The sequence below is a fragment of the Tachypleus tridentatus genome, unplaced genomic scaffold (genome assembly GCF_004210375.1).
Source record: "Tachypleus tridentatus isolate NWPU-2018 unplaced genomic scaffold, ASM421037v1 Hic_cluster_1, whole genome shotgun sequence".
Taxonomy (NCBI): Eukaryota; Metazoa; Arthropoda; class Merostomata; order Xiphosura; family Limulidae; genus Tachypleus; species Tachypleus tridentatus.
This window is the reverse complement of record NW_027467777.1, coordinates 31873615-31889053: the sequence shown is the minus strand read 5'-3', so window position 1 is coordinate 31889053 and position 15439 is coordinate 31873615. Positions and strand designations below refer to the sequence as shown.

At 35.6% G+C, this 15439-nt stretch overlaps 1 protein-coding gene across 2 annotated transcripts in view; it reads right to left on the bottom strand.

Annotated features, from left to right (window-relative positions):
* Positions 1-213: 213 nt before the first annotated feature.
* LOC143241859 (QRFP-like peptide receptor) overlaps positions 214-15439 on the bottom strand; it is a 30086-nt gene continuing 14860 nt past the window's right edge. For both annotated transcript variants that reach the window (XM_076485136.1, XM_076485137.1), the window contains 3 exons: positions 14893-15106; positions 11956-12493; positions 214-1329 (listed from right to left, as the gene is read on the bottom strand). In XM_076485136.1, the coding sequence (XP_076341251.1) occupies positions 1300-1329; positions 11956-12493; positions 14893-15106 (782 nt within the window). In that variant the 3' untranslated portion in view covers positions 214-1299. The remainder of the gene's footprint in view (positions 1330-11955; positions 12494-14892; positions 15107-15439) is intronic.

Below are 15439 nucleotides of genomic sequence, written 5' to 3'. Positions count from 1 at the left end.
TAGTGATGTATAAGTTATCCGATGACATTAGACTGTTAGGTATTTCTATTTACATTAGTGATGTATAAGTTATCCGATGACATTAAACTCTCGGGTATTTCTATTTACATTAGTGATGTATAAGTTATCCGATGACATTAAACTCTCCAGTATTTCTAGCTGCATTGAGAATGTTGTGGAATGACTTGAATCGACTTATAAGTTGGACAGGTGTTTGTTAAATGACCTTTAATTATATAAGTTGAAGGTTGTCATAACATGGATCACATACCTAATACATATTGAGCCTCGCATGACGTGATGGTTAGGACACTACTCATAACCTGCAGGTTGCGGTTCCGAATCTCTTCATTGACCATTCTCACACTTTCAGCCGTGGAGGCATTATAATGTTTCGGTCAGTCCCACTGTTTGTTGGTAAAAGAGTAGAACAAGACTTAGCAGCGAGTGGTGCTGATTGGCTGCCTTCCCTCTAATATATCACTTGTAAACTAGAGATGGTTAATGCACATGTATTGAAACCAACTAAATAGTGCGACTAAAGAAAGAAATATTGTTATAATGGCGTTTCTTTCACACAAGCCACCGAAGCACAGCCCTGTTATTAACAGTGAAGTGAACACGATTTTAGTGCTGTATTTATAATCGTTTATTATAACTAAAATCGGATAACTATCAACTATATACAATTGACTAGTTAGGCTTCACTTGAGACACGGTACGCAGTTTTGTTTTTATGAAATGATAATAACAAAATGGAAGAGGTTTAGATGAGGACTATCAGAATACAGCCAGGAATGGAATGATTATTAACCTATTTCCTCTTGAGACCATCTTTTTGGTGTTTACAAATTTATAAAGAGAATGAATACAATAAAAGCACCTGGGTTGTTTTATGGTGTATTTCCAAGACAACGTGACGAGATGACATAATTTTTATATATTGAAATTTTCAGGCTGGGCTTTGGTTAAGACAGAATCAGTTGTCATCGGCAGTGGTTAAAGTAAAAATTTTACAAAAGTTCAAAGGGAGAACTCAATAATTTTCTGAAAAAGAGAGGTTTTTTTTCCCACCCACTTTTCTCAAGGGTGAGAGCACAAAGACAGCTTTGAAGAACCACGTAGTCATGAGTTGACAACGTGTTATTTATGTAATTTTTGCCAGTGTAGGACCAGATATGGGAGTTATATAGTTTTTAAAGGAAAGATAAACTTTCCTAAACTGCAGTGTCCAGCTGGATCTGGTCAAACATTCGAATTTCTCTTTGCTGTGTTTAGAGTTGATGTTGAAGTTGGATTTTAGGTCCGGCTTGCAAGAGCAAATTCCACCTAAAAAAATAAACATTGTTAAAACAATATTTGTTTACAGAATTCTTTACGAGCTTTTTATAAATTAATTATTTTCTATGTATATCACTTAACCAATTAACGTCCTAAATTCCATGTCAACCAGAACAACCAGATGTCCACCCAAGTAGAGTCTAGCTGTTAGATCCCAATGGAGGGGGAAGTACTAGTTATGAATATGTTTTTAATTGATAATGACGGAAAACGTTATAGTTTCAAATGTTTACTAAAGTGGAAAAGAGAAATGGAACATCAAATAGTTGTCGGCAAAACAAAGATTGTTACTTCACAATCAAGTAAGATACATCGACTGAAACATGGTTAATCTTTTGTTTATAACAACAACAAAATATAAATAGAACCATCCTTCATTTGGTTTGTTTTATTTTAACTGTTGTTCAGGCTCAAAATGGTTCACCATCATGACAGGTTTTCTTGGAAAAGTATCTAATAAAATATATTAATTCTTCGTCAGGACAATAATTATTTGTCATTACTTTAACAATTTATTTGTCTTACTAACAATAATTATTTGTCATTACTTTAACAATAATTATTTGTCATTACTTTTTAACAATAATTATTTGTCATTACTTTAACAATAATTATTTGTCATTACTTTAACAATAATTATTGTCATTACTTTAACAATAATTATTTGTCATTACTTTAACAATAATTATTTGTCATTACTTTAACAATAATTATTGTCATTACTTTAACAATAATTATTTGTCATTACTTTAACAATAATTATTTGTCATTACTTTAACAATAATTATTTGTCATTACTTTAACTCTTGAATGAGGTTATTATCAACAGATGCTGTTGCCTGCAACATTCCTGCTGTTTAACGGTTAACATTTACACAATTTTACTGAGAATGGTGTACCTGGGAGAGGATGTACTTCACAATATTTCCGATCTCGAAAAGGACTTCTAAGAGGTTTCAAAATGACTGACCTGTGAACTTTGTTTGGCATTAAAGTACATGTACTTTTTGACCATGTATTTTCGTTATTTTTATAATATATCTGTTTGTTTTTTGAATTTCGCGCAAAGCTACTCGAGGTCTGTCTGCGCAAGCCGTCCCTAGTTTAGCAGTGTAAGACTATAGGGAAGGAAGCTAGTCATCATCACCCACCGCCAACTCTTGGGCTACTCTTTTACCAACGAATAGTGTGATTGACCGTCACATTATAACGCCCCCACGGCTGGGAGGGCGAACATGTTTGGTGCGACCGGGATTCAAACCTACGACCCTCGGATTACGAGTCGAACGCCTTAACACGCTTGGCCATGCCGGGCATTATAATATATCTATATCCCCTTCCGAGTCCTTTCTTCAGTAGAATTTTAAGAGTCAAGTCAGCGGGTAATCTTATTTTAAAATAATTTTAATCACTGTAATACCAGAACATTGTATAACAATGAAGTTGTGTTTTGATGTTACTTTGTTTCTAGATAAGCACAAAGCAATACAATGAACTATATGTGCTTTGCCCACCACGGGTATCAAAACTCGGTTTCTAGACATATCGCTGTGCTACTGTTTTTTTCTTATTTCAGTGTAATTATTAAAACTGACCGTATCTTGAACCACTTGTATTGAGACTATGGCCTGGTCGTTATGTGTTGGAGTCACACTCTCAGGGTCAAAGACTTTGGTCTGGTCGTTATGTGTTGGAGTCACACTCTCAGGGTCAGGGACTTTGGTCTGGTCGTTATGGTGTTGGAGTCACACACTCAGGGTCAGGGACTCTAGCCTGGTCGTTATGGTGTTGGAGTCACACTCTCAGGGTCAGGGACTCTAGCCTGGTCGTTATGGTGTTGGAGTCACACTCTCAGGATCAGGGACTCTAACCTGGTCGTTATGGTGTTGGAGTCACATTCTCAGGGTCGAGGACTCTGGCCTGGTCGTTATGGTGTTGGAGTCACACTCTCAGGGTCAGGGACTCTAGCCTGATCGTTATGGTGTTGGAGTCATACTCTCAGGGTCAGGGACTCTAGCCTGGTCGTTATGGTGTTGGAGTCACACTCTCAGGGTCAGGGACTCTAGCCTGGTCGTTATGGTGTTGGAGTCACACTCTCAGGGTCGGGGACTCTAGCCTGGTCGTTATGGTGTTGGAGTCACACTCTCAGGTTCAGAGACTCGTATTGCCGTGCTCGTCCTTTCAGCAGTGGGGACATTATAACGTCGCGATCAATCCCACATTTCGTTGCTAAAGAGTAGTACAAGAGTTGGCGGTGAGTGGTGATGTCTAGTTGTCTTCCATCTAGTTTTAGACTGCTAAATTAAGGACGGCTAGCGCAGATAGCCCTCGTGGAACTTCGCGCGAAATTCAAACTAAAACAATATTCTTGTCCACCTTTTGAACAAACTACAACAAACAGAACACCGGATTTTAACGAAAACACATAGAATCAAGAAAGTCGGTATTTCCATACAACTATTCAAACATGTCAACTCTATTAGATAAACTCTTGGCCTCAATATTATAAGAAATATATTAATACAAATGAAGTGCAGATCAAACTACAGAGTTATATAATGCATGATGGACCTAGTCCTAAGTTACTGTAAGCATTATACATAATACATGATGGACCTAGTCCTAAGTTACTGTAAACATTATACATAATACATGATGGACCTAGTCCTAAGTTACTGATGGACCTAGTCCAAGTTACTGTAAACATTATACATAATACATGATGGACCTAGTCCAATGTTACAGTAAACATTATACATAATACATGATGGACCTAGTCCTAAGTTACAGTAAACATTATACATAATACATGATGGACCTAGTCCTAAGTTACTGTAAGCATTATACATAATACATGATGGACCTAGTCCTAAGTTACTGTAAACATTATACATAATACATGATGGACCTAGTCCTAAATTACTGTAAGCCTTATACATAATACATGATGGACCTAGTCTTAAGTTACTGTAAACATTATACATAATACATGATGGACCTAGTGATAAGTTACTGTAAGCATTATACATAATACATGATGGACCTAGTCCTAAGTTACTGTAAGCATTATACATAATACATGATGGACCTAGTCCTAAGTTACTGTAAATATTATACATAATATATGATGGACCTAGTCCTAAGTTACTGTAAACATTATACATAATACATGATGGACCTAGTCCTAAGTTACTGTAAACATTATACATAATACATGATGGACTTAGTCCTAAGTTACTATAAACATTATACATAAATTTACAGACCAAACACTACTGGACTAGCTGAATACTAGACACAAACGCAGTTCTACATTAAGAGGATTTTGTTTATAAAAATAGAATTATATGTATATGACTGCCAAGTGCACTTGTGTTGTGAACACGGACCAATAGCTGCATCGTACATAAATGAAGTTAGTAAAAAAAATAGGTGTTAATATGACACTATGAAACGCACGGGGAACGAAAAGGGTATGCTAATTAAATTGTAACATACTGTAAGTAATGCAATAAAGTAACAAGAGTTATAACCTAGGATCCAGTAACAATGTAAACAAAATAACAGTTTGTAACGTACTGTAAGTAATGTAATAAAGTAACAAGAGTTATAACCTAGGACCCAGTAACAATTTAACAAAATAACAGTTTGTAACGTACTGTAAGTAATGTAATAAAGTAACAAGAGTTATAACCTACGATCCAGTAACAATGTAAACAAAATAACAGTTTGTAACATAACAGTTTGTAACGTACTGTAAGTAATGTAATAAAGTAACAAGAGTTATAACCTACGATCCAGTAACAATGTAAACAAAATAACAGTTTGTAACATACTGTAAGTAATGTAATAAAGTAACAAGAGTTATAACCTACGATCCAGTAACAATGTAAACAAAATAACAGTTTGTAACGTACTGTAAGTAATGTAATAAAGTAACAAGAGTTAAAACCTAGGATCCAGTAACAATGTAAACAAAATAACAGTTTGTAACGTACTGTAAGTAATGTAATAAAGTAACAAAAGTTATAACTTAGGACCCAGTAACAATGTAAACAAAATAACAGTTTGAAATTGTAACGTACTGTAAGTAATGTAATAAAATAACAAGAGTTATAACCTAGGATCCAGTAACAATGTAAACAAAATAACAGTTTGTAACGTACTGTAAGTAATGTAATAAAGTAACAAGAGTTAAAACCTAGGACCCAGTAACAATGTAAACAAAATAACAGGCTCAAATTGTAACATACTGTAAGTAATTTAATAAAGTAACAAGAGTTATAACCTAGGATCCAGTAACAATGTAAACAAAATAACAGTTTCAAAGAGGGGAGGACGTTAACGCTGAACCTGACCCTCCCTGGTACAAAACATGGTCCGAGGCCCGATGGAGAAGCGGACAGCCTTTCTAACGAATCATACACAGGTAAAAATAACACGTGAACTGGTAAGTACCGAAATGACAGTTGAACCTAACAGTTTACGTTCGCCAAAAAAAAGTATTTATTTACAAAAACTAGGACTTATGGCTTGTTTTATGTTATAAATCCAAAAATAAATTATTTTTTCATTGAATTTTTCTCTTCATTTTTATCAATTCACCACCCAGCTTGTTGCTAGAATGTTTTCATTCGTGCTAATGGGTGAGACAAAAAACAGAAATATATAACTATTTCGACTACGTGCATCATAAACAGCCGTCCCTGGTCAAGTACCCCTAGTGTTCAACTATAGTCGTCACTGATTACAGAGTAAGTATTTTCATAATAAAGTATTCTACAGGTTTTTTGAACTGAATAACAAAGATCAAGTCTGGTAGGTGGCGATGACAGCCTTGACCTCGTACAACAGATTTGATACAAACATATATTTTAAAATCCTCAAAATACGTATGAAAAGTATTTTTTTAAAGGCGCAAAAACTATCTAATAAAATCGAAATAAATGGTTCTAAGAACTCGTAATGACGTCATTGATAATGTCGCTGGTAAAGAGTTCCTTCTTTAATTAACGTCTGTCTACAACCTGGAGACGTACTTTGTCTAAAACTTATTCGTTCGATTTTCCGAAATATTTAAAAATGGGAATATTTCCTTGGATTAATATTTAAGATCCTTAATGGTCATGGCTTCCTTTAGGCTTAGTAAATAATAATAATATATATACACGTTTATGCTTAGTAAATAATAATAATATATATACACGTTTAGTGTTAGGCTTGGTAAATAATAATAATATATATATACGTTTAGTGTTACGCTTAGTAAATAATAATAATATATATACACGTTTAGTGTTACGCTTAGTAAATAATAATAATATATATACACGTTTAGTGTTAGGCTTAGTAAATAATAATAATATATGTACACGTTTAGTGTTACGCTTAGTAAATAATAATAATATATGTACACGTTTAGTGTTAGGCTTAGTAAATAATAATAATATATATACACGTTTAGTGTTACGCTTAGTAAATAATAATAATATATATACACGTTTAGTGTTACGCTTAGTAAATAATAATAATATATATACACGTTTAGTGTTCCCGCCATCTGTCTTTTTTTCAGGTACTTCCCTCCACCTTTCATTTAGGAGGTGGATATTTTTCCCTTTTTTTAAATTACTGTTTTTATATCATTACAAATAATAAAATAATGAGATGACTTTATTTTGCTATTTTTCTGTCTCGGGAAAAAAAAGGACCCTACTGTTTGACACGGATTCTTTGAAAGCAAACAATAGTCTTTAAGAAAACGGTTTAGGCTCTCTTTAAAAAAGATTATCTAAAATACTCTACTGTCCTTTTTTTTCTGCATATATTTGGCTCGCTCAGTACGTGCTGAAACTTGACCGATACGAAACGTGCGCACTTGGATTGTTTTCTGGCTTTATCGAATATAGCGTTTCTATAATGATTATCATAACTGAAGTTCTGTAGTATTGGTTTGTTTTGAATTTCACGCAAAACTACACGAAGGCTATCTGCGCGTTTTGTAGTAACAGTGTAGCATTCCATGCGATTCTAACGAAACACGACCCCACGAACACTTGTTATTATTGAAATTACGTCTTTACGTCTGAGAAAACAATACATGCGTTCCACATTTTGTATGTTGCTCTGTTTGTTTTTAAACCCGATACTCAATTTTTTCATATACAGTTTTGTTTTAATATTGCGATAACAACATTACGTTGCAGAGTCTACCATGAAATATTTACATCCGTCTTGTTACCAGAAGTTAAGGCAACCCTAGATCTATTTAATGAGCAAAGTGATTAACGAACACTAACTTGTTTTTAATCACATCACTTGTTAAAATGTTTTAGTCTTTCATCGGTTGTAGCTACAATTAGTTTAACTTCTAAAAATATAAATTAACTCTTTAGTGTCATATTTCCAATTTGCAAAACATACATCTGTTCCGCGTCTGCGAAATGTAGATCGGTGTTCTTTATGTTTCTGTACGAACGTACAGCTTTAATGCAAAAAACAAACAAACTGTAGATTATATTAGAATGTCAGTGTTAGACTGTGATGGAATATTCAATATTTTACATCTTAGAAGAAGAAACTAACGAATATAAAGCTTCTGGCTCCTAGTGGACCAGATGTGTACTATAACATACAGCGCCCCTACCCCACACTCTCGGCTTCCACCTTGTTGTTTAATTCTGTAATTTGATTCCACCCTTCACATGATAGAGAAAGTAGAGGTCGCAAACCTTAAAGTTTTGTTTTTACTGACATAAACTGGCTATTTTCTGTGATATCATACAGTTTGTGAACACTGTTGGAAGGTGTCTTTTTTTCTTTAACACTTTTTCGATAGTTAGCAACCCACAAAAAAAATGTGTGTGTGTGTGTGTTTGTGTGAAAAGGGGTCGTCTTAAACAACTATTACCTATGGCTCCGAAAAAACGGATCTGACCATCGTGATTACATTGGAAGATTAGATTTCGTTGTGCTGAGGCTGAAAAGATTGTGCTTTGAGCTGTATCTACGTCCAAACTAACTTATTCAAGTCTTAACAGACCAGGTTTTTTTGTCCCGAGTCAGAGGTGACGAAAAGGTTGTGCTTTGAGCTGTATCTACGTCCAAACTAACCTATTCAAGTCTTAACAGACCAGGTTCTTTTGTCCCGAGTCAGAGTTAAGGAAAAGGTTGTGGTTTGAGTTGTATCTACGTTGTGCTTTTCAAGTCTTAACAGTATCTTTTGTCCCGAAAGTTAAGGAAAAGGTTGTGCTTTGAGTTGTATCTCGTCCAAGTCTTATTCAAGTCTTAACAGACCAGGTTCTTTTGTCCCGAGTCAGAGTTAAGGAAAAGGTTGTGCTTTGAGTTGTATCTACGTCCAAACTAACTTATTCAAGTCTTAACAGACCAGGTTCTTTGTCCCGAGTCAGAGCAATGAAAAGGTTGTGCTTTGAGCTGTATCTACGTCCAAACTAACCTATTCAAGAGGAAGAGGTGAGGGTTGTGCTTTGAGCTGTATCTACGTCCAAACTAACTTATTCAAGTCTTAACAGACCAGGTTCTTTTGTCCCGAGTCAGAGGTAAGGAAAAGGTTGTGCTTTGAGCTGTATCTACGTCCAAACTAATTTATTCATGTCTTAACAGACCAGGTTTTTTTTGTCCCGAGTCAGAGGTGACGAAAAGGTTGTGCTTTGAGCTGTATCTACGTCCAAACTAACCTATTCAAGTCTTAACAGACCAGGTTCTTTTGTCCCGAGTCAGAGTTAAGGAAAAGGTTGTGCTTTGAGTTGTATCTACGTCCAAACTAACTTATTCAAGTCTTAACAGACCAGGTTTTTTTGTCCCGAGTCAGAGTTAAGGAAAAGGTTGTGCTTTGAGCTGTATCTACGTCCAAACTAACTTATTCAAGTCTTAACAGAGGTTCTTTTGTCCCGAGTCAGAGTTAAGGAAAAGGTTGTACTTTGAGCTGTATCTACGTCTAAACTAGCTTATTCAAGTCTTAACAGACCAGGTTCTTTTGTCCCGAGTCAGAGTTAAGGAAAAGGTTGTGCTTTGAGCTGTATCTACGTCCAAACTAACTTATTCAAGTCTTAACAGACCAGGTTCTTTTGTCCCGAGTCAGAGGTAAGGAAAAGGTTGTGGTTTGAGCTGTATCTACGTCCAAACTAACTTATTCAAGTCTTAACAGACCAGGTTCTTTTGTCCCGAGTCAGAGTTAAGGAAAAGGTTGTGCTTTGAGCTGTATCTACGTCCAAACTAACTTATTCAAGTCTTAACAGGCCAGGTTCTTTTGTCCCGAGTCAGAGGTAAGGAAAAGGTTGTGCTTTGAGCTGTATCTACGTCCAAACTAGCTTATTCAAGTCTTAACAGGCCAGGTTCTTTTGTCCCGAGTCAGAGTTAAGGAAAAGGTTGTACTTTGAGCTGTATCTACGTCTAAACTAGCTTATTCAAGTCTTAACAGACCAGGTTCTTTTGTCCCGAGTCAGAGTTAAGGAAAAGGTTGTGCTTTGAGCTGTATCTACGTCCAAACTAACTTATTCAAGTCTTAACAGACCAGGTTCTTTTGTCCCGAGTCAGAGGTAAGGAAAAGGTTGTGGTTTGAGTTGTATCTACGTCCAAACTAACTTATTCAAGTCTTAACAGACGAGGTTCTTTTGTCCCGAGTCAGAGTTAAGGAAAAGGTTGTGCTTTGAGCTGTATCTACGTCTAAACTAACTTATTCAAGTCTTAACAGACCAGGTTCTTTTGTTCCGAGTCAGAGTTAAGGAAAAGGTTGTGCTTTGAGTTGTATCTACGTCCAAACTAACTTATTCAAGTCTTAACAGACCAGGTTCTTTTGTCCCGAGTCAGAGGTAAGGAAAAGGTTGTGCTTTGAGCTGTATCTACGTCCAAACTAACTTATTATAGTCTTAACATACCAGGTTCTTTTGTCCCGAGTCAGAGTTAAGGAAGAAATTGTGCTTTGAGCTGTATCTACATCCAAACTAACCTATTCAAGTCTTAACAGACCAGGTTCTTTTGTCCCGAGTCAGAGGTGAGGAAAAGGTTGTGCTTTGAGCTGTATCTACGTCCAAACTAACTTATTCAAGTCTTAACAGACCAGGTTCTTTTGTCCCGAGTCAGAGGTAAGGAAAAGGTTGCTTTGCTTTCTACGTCCAAACTAATTTATTCATGTCTTAACAGACCAGGTTTTTTCTGTCCCGAGTCAGAGGTACGTTGTGCCTGTATCTACGTCCAAACTAACTTATTCAAGTCTTAACAGACCAGGTTCTTTTGTCCCGAGTCAGAGGTAAGGAAAAGGTTGTGCTTTGAGCTGTATCTACGTCCAAACTAACTGGATAAAACATTCATATTTTCTTTGTCGTTGTGCCTTTCATTTTCATTTCGCTTTTCTTTAAATGTCTTCTTCCACGATAATCCAGCATATCGGGTCACTCTGTGGCCACGTGTAATATGTGAATACTTTATGGGAAGCTTCTGTTGTTTTGTGTGTGTTAATATGTCGTATATAGGATGATGAACTTGTGGTGGTTTCACAGTTGTATTGAGCGTCAATCCGTTCAGTAAGTTATTTGTAGTTCTGACTTGTGCAGCTCACTCAAATTCATATTTAATTTATATTAAACATTCAAGTCTACAAGTTATTTTTAAATAATGACATATGGAGATATAATGGCAACAACAAAGGTGAAATAAATATTATTACGTCGTATAATACTTTTGTTATATCCTCGAGATGTGGTGATATCGTATTGTATGTTGTTCTTACATCCTCCAGACGTGGTGATGTCGTATTGTATAGTGTTCTTACATCCTCCAGATGTGGTGATGTCATATTGTATAGTGTTCTTACATCCTCCAGATGTGGTGATGTCCAATTGTATATTGTTCTTACATCCTCCAGATGTGGTGATATCCAATTGTATATTGTTCTTACATCCTCCAGATGTGGTGATGTCCTATTGTATAGTGTTCTTACATCCTCCAGATGTGGTAATGTCATGCTGTAATGTTCTTTTTTATGATTCTTTAGATGTTTGACGCTACAATGAACAAGCTACTTGGTATGTTTCATATTACATACACATGACCCGTGATTGTTGACCGGACATTTTAGGAATGACAAAAGTGCTACAGTTCACTGGCCATTTTTCCTGAGGTTATGTCCAGCAGCTCCAGACAGTTGCTAAAGTTTGTCCAAGCGTTCCTTCGTTGTCGTACACCCTGACAGTACATTACACAACGTATGGTAAAACGTTTATCTTACCTTTTTTCCAGTGTTGTATACCATTCTAACCCTTTCCTGTTGTAAGGTTCTACGTTTATCTTACCTTTTTTCCAGTGTTGTATATCATTCTAACCGTTCCTGTTGTAAGGTTCTACGTTTATCTTACCTTTCTTCCAGTGTTGTATATCATTCTAACCCTTCCCTGTTGTAAGGTTCTACGTTTATCTTACCTTTTTTCCAGTGTATTCCATTCTAACCCTTCCCTGTTGTAAGGTTCTACGTTTATCTTACCTTTTTTCCAGTGTATTCCATTCTAACCCTTCCCTGTTGTTTCTACGTTTATCTTACCTTTTTCCAGTGTATTCCATTCTAACCGTTCCTGTTGTAAGGTTCTACGTTTATCTTACCTTTTTTCCAGTGTATTCCATTCTAACCCTTCCCTGTTGTAAGGTTCTACGTTTTCGGCACCGTAACAAGTTCAGGAAGTCGTGACCAAACCTATGATTAAGCCAGCAGTACAACAGTGGATTGATAGCGCTGTTGGCGTGACCCAAGAACAGGGCGAAGGGTAGGAAGGCCATGAGGCCTTCGTGGATCTGTTGATGCAGAGGGAAGTCCATCAAGAGGGTCGCGAGGTTATAGGGTACCCAACAGATTGCAAACACCAGGGTCAGGATCACGAACCGACGGGCCACAACACGACGGCTATGGACTAGTTCCTCCAAACGGTAGGACGAAGTTTGCTTCCGCAGTATGGGTCCAACGGTCAGGTCACTGGTCAGTTCTAGCTTCTGGTGGCAAAGTTGGATGCCGATCTTGCTGTAAGTTATAGTCATTACTATGGCCGGAAATACGTTAACCAGGACGAACACGACTATTCCATACACACGACGGCTCCAGACGTCCTTCCAAGCTTCCACGCAAAACACAAATACCACATCCGTACTGTGGAAAAGAAGATAAATTATGAATCCAAATGAAGAATACATTAACATCGCATAATTTTGCCTTCAACGGGCCCGTAGAAATATTTTAACAATAACTTAGGATTAAAATTAGAGTTAGGGTAACTAAAAGATATGTCAAATGTCACAGAGTGAACCACTTGGTGGTGAAGCGTCATTGTAACCAATCATATTTCTCGTAAAATAATGGCATTAAGGTTTTGTATTTGTATACATTACAGGAATTTTTTGTGAAAAGAATGTATAATATTACACCAACAACACCATGTTCCCCATATCAATTCCCGACGGCACGTTTAACTCCATTTATCTTATAACTAATAAAATTAGTAAAAAAATGCTTGCTAATAGAAAACAGTAATAAAACATAAAAGACAGTATTATATGGTAAAATTATATTAACGTATTAGCTGACATATTTGTTATTTGTGATTTAAACACCAAGAGGTGAAGAAATATTAGTTTGATTTTTAAATTTCGCGCAAGTCCACACGAAGGCTATCTGCGCTCGCAGTCCCTAATTTATCAGTGTGAGACTGAGGGAAGGCAGCTAGCTAGCTAGTCATCACTGCCTATCGCTAACTCTTTGGTTACTCTTTTATCAACGAATAGTGGGACTGACCGTAACTTTATAACGCCCCGCGGCTGAAAGGGCGAGCATATTTGGAGTGACAGAGATTCGAACCTGCAACCCTCGGATTACAAGTTGAGTGCCTTAACCACCTGACCATGCCAGACCAGAAGTATTAGAAAGAAGAACACACAGAAATGTTGATAAAAATCACATTAACTTATTATTATCATTATCTGTGATCTTACCAGCTGCAATATGTAGTTATATTAGTTTTTTTATTAACATAAAATAACTACAATACTGAAAGGATTATAATACATTATACTTGTCACAAAATTATGTTAAGCCTATTACATGTTAACTTGTTTTATACTTGTCACAAAATATTAGTGTTAAGCCTATTACATGTTAAATTGTTTTATACTTGTCACAAAATATTAGTGTTAAGCCTATTACATGTTAACTTGTTTTGTACTACAAAATTGTCCTATTACATGTTAACTTGTTTTTATATTGTCAGTGTTAAGCCTATTACATGTTAAATTGTTTTTATACTTGTCACAAAATATTAGTGTTAAGCCTATTACATGTTAACTTGTTTTTGTACTTGTCACAAAATATTAGTGTTAAGCCTATTACATGTTAACTTGTTTTTATACTTGTCACAAAATATTAGTGTTATGCCTATTACATGTTAAATTGTTTTTAAATTTAGCTGATTTTAATCCCTTAGAGATTTTCTAAAATTACGAGAGTTTATAATAATAGTATTCCAACCACACTATATTTATTTTGGTAATATCATTCCGTTTCAGCTTATTACAAACATGGACGACTGTAAGAAAGCATCTGAAATAACCATGAAAATTGACGTGTTAGATGCAATTGTATTTTTAAGTCATTCAAACAAATATGTAATAAAGTGCTTTCTAAACTGTAGATTTATTCTTGATAATGTGGAAAAGTTGTTTGTTATGACGATTCTAGTGAAATCCAAACTCTGATTGAGAAGATTGATACAGATGATTCTGTGAACGTTGAAAGGAATGTTTTATATAATAGAATCTCAAGATGGTAACAGTGTGAGAGATTCAGAAGATGAACAAAAGATAGTGAGGAAATAGAAATTCCTACTTCATCACAAGTGTTAAGTTATAACGCTATCAAAGTGTACACAGAAATGAAGTGGAAAATGAACTTCATGAAAAGGCCGTAGAATTGGTGTTCTATTTTAACCACATGAGAAAACCCATTATAAAAACGAAACAGTTGAAACCGGACACTTTCTTCAAATAAATTAAAGATTTTGTGTATATTTTGAATGTCTATTTTTGTTCTTATTCTAATAAATATAACATAAACAGTATAATAACTTTATTCACAAATGTCTTACCTCCCTTGAGTCAAGCAAGTATAACGTTCTGATCACAAATTATATATAATTAAGGAAATGCATGTTCACTGTGTCTAAGCCGGGAAAACCTGCTTAAGCCGGAAATTTTACTCGGTCCCGTGCTATTCCGCTTTAGACAAGTTTTACTGCACATGAAAATGTGTCTCATAAAAATAATTTATTTACATGTTCAAAAAAAAAAATGAAGTAAATATAAACCTAATTCTCACATTAGATTCTACTGAATGACGTCAAATATACGGTAAGGTCCAAACACAGAGGGAGAAACTCATGTTACATGCTAGGACTTGTTCACTAGCTATAATGACACACACATAATGATGGTTTTGAAACGATATTACAGATTGAATACATGCACGTTTCATTGTATTGGCTTACAACATACGCTTACTTTGATACAGGTATTGACAGACCAAATCCTCCTGTTTGTCGGATGATTAAAACTGGAATAAACAGACCGGCTGCCAAAATCCACATGAATATAATTCCCCACCGGAAATGACGTCTACAAAAGCATTGTCTATAAGTTAACGGATGACAAATGACCACATATTTATCGATGCTCATTAGAGTCATGGTAAATATGCTGGCGGAAACAGCGACACCTATTCAGAAATATAGAAATAATGTTTAATAGCGTTAATGTGCGAATTTTATATACACGTGTTGACAATAAAGTTAAATCCGTTACTTATATTGCGACATCTCATGTGTTTACACATAAGGATGTGTGAAGCGGGTAACCAGAGTTTGTGAATGTTACGCTCTTGGGTGCCATCTGTTCCTTCCAAAATCACCAAACACTTGTCGAATTTCTCGTTTCATTCGTGCTCCTGTTATTAACCCCCCCCTTTAACTTCGTTTGGGAAGTATGAAGTACAGTAAAACTACCTTATGTGGCGTCTTCTTATCCAGAACTTTCAGTATTTCAAATACAA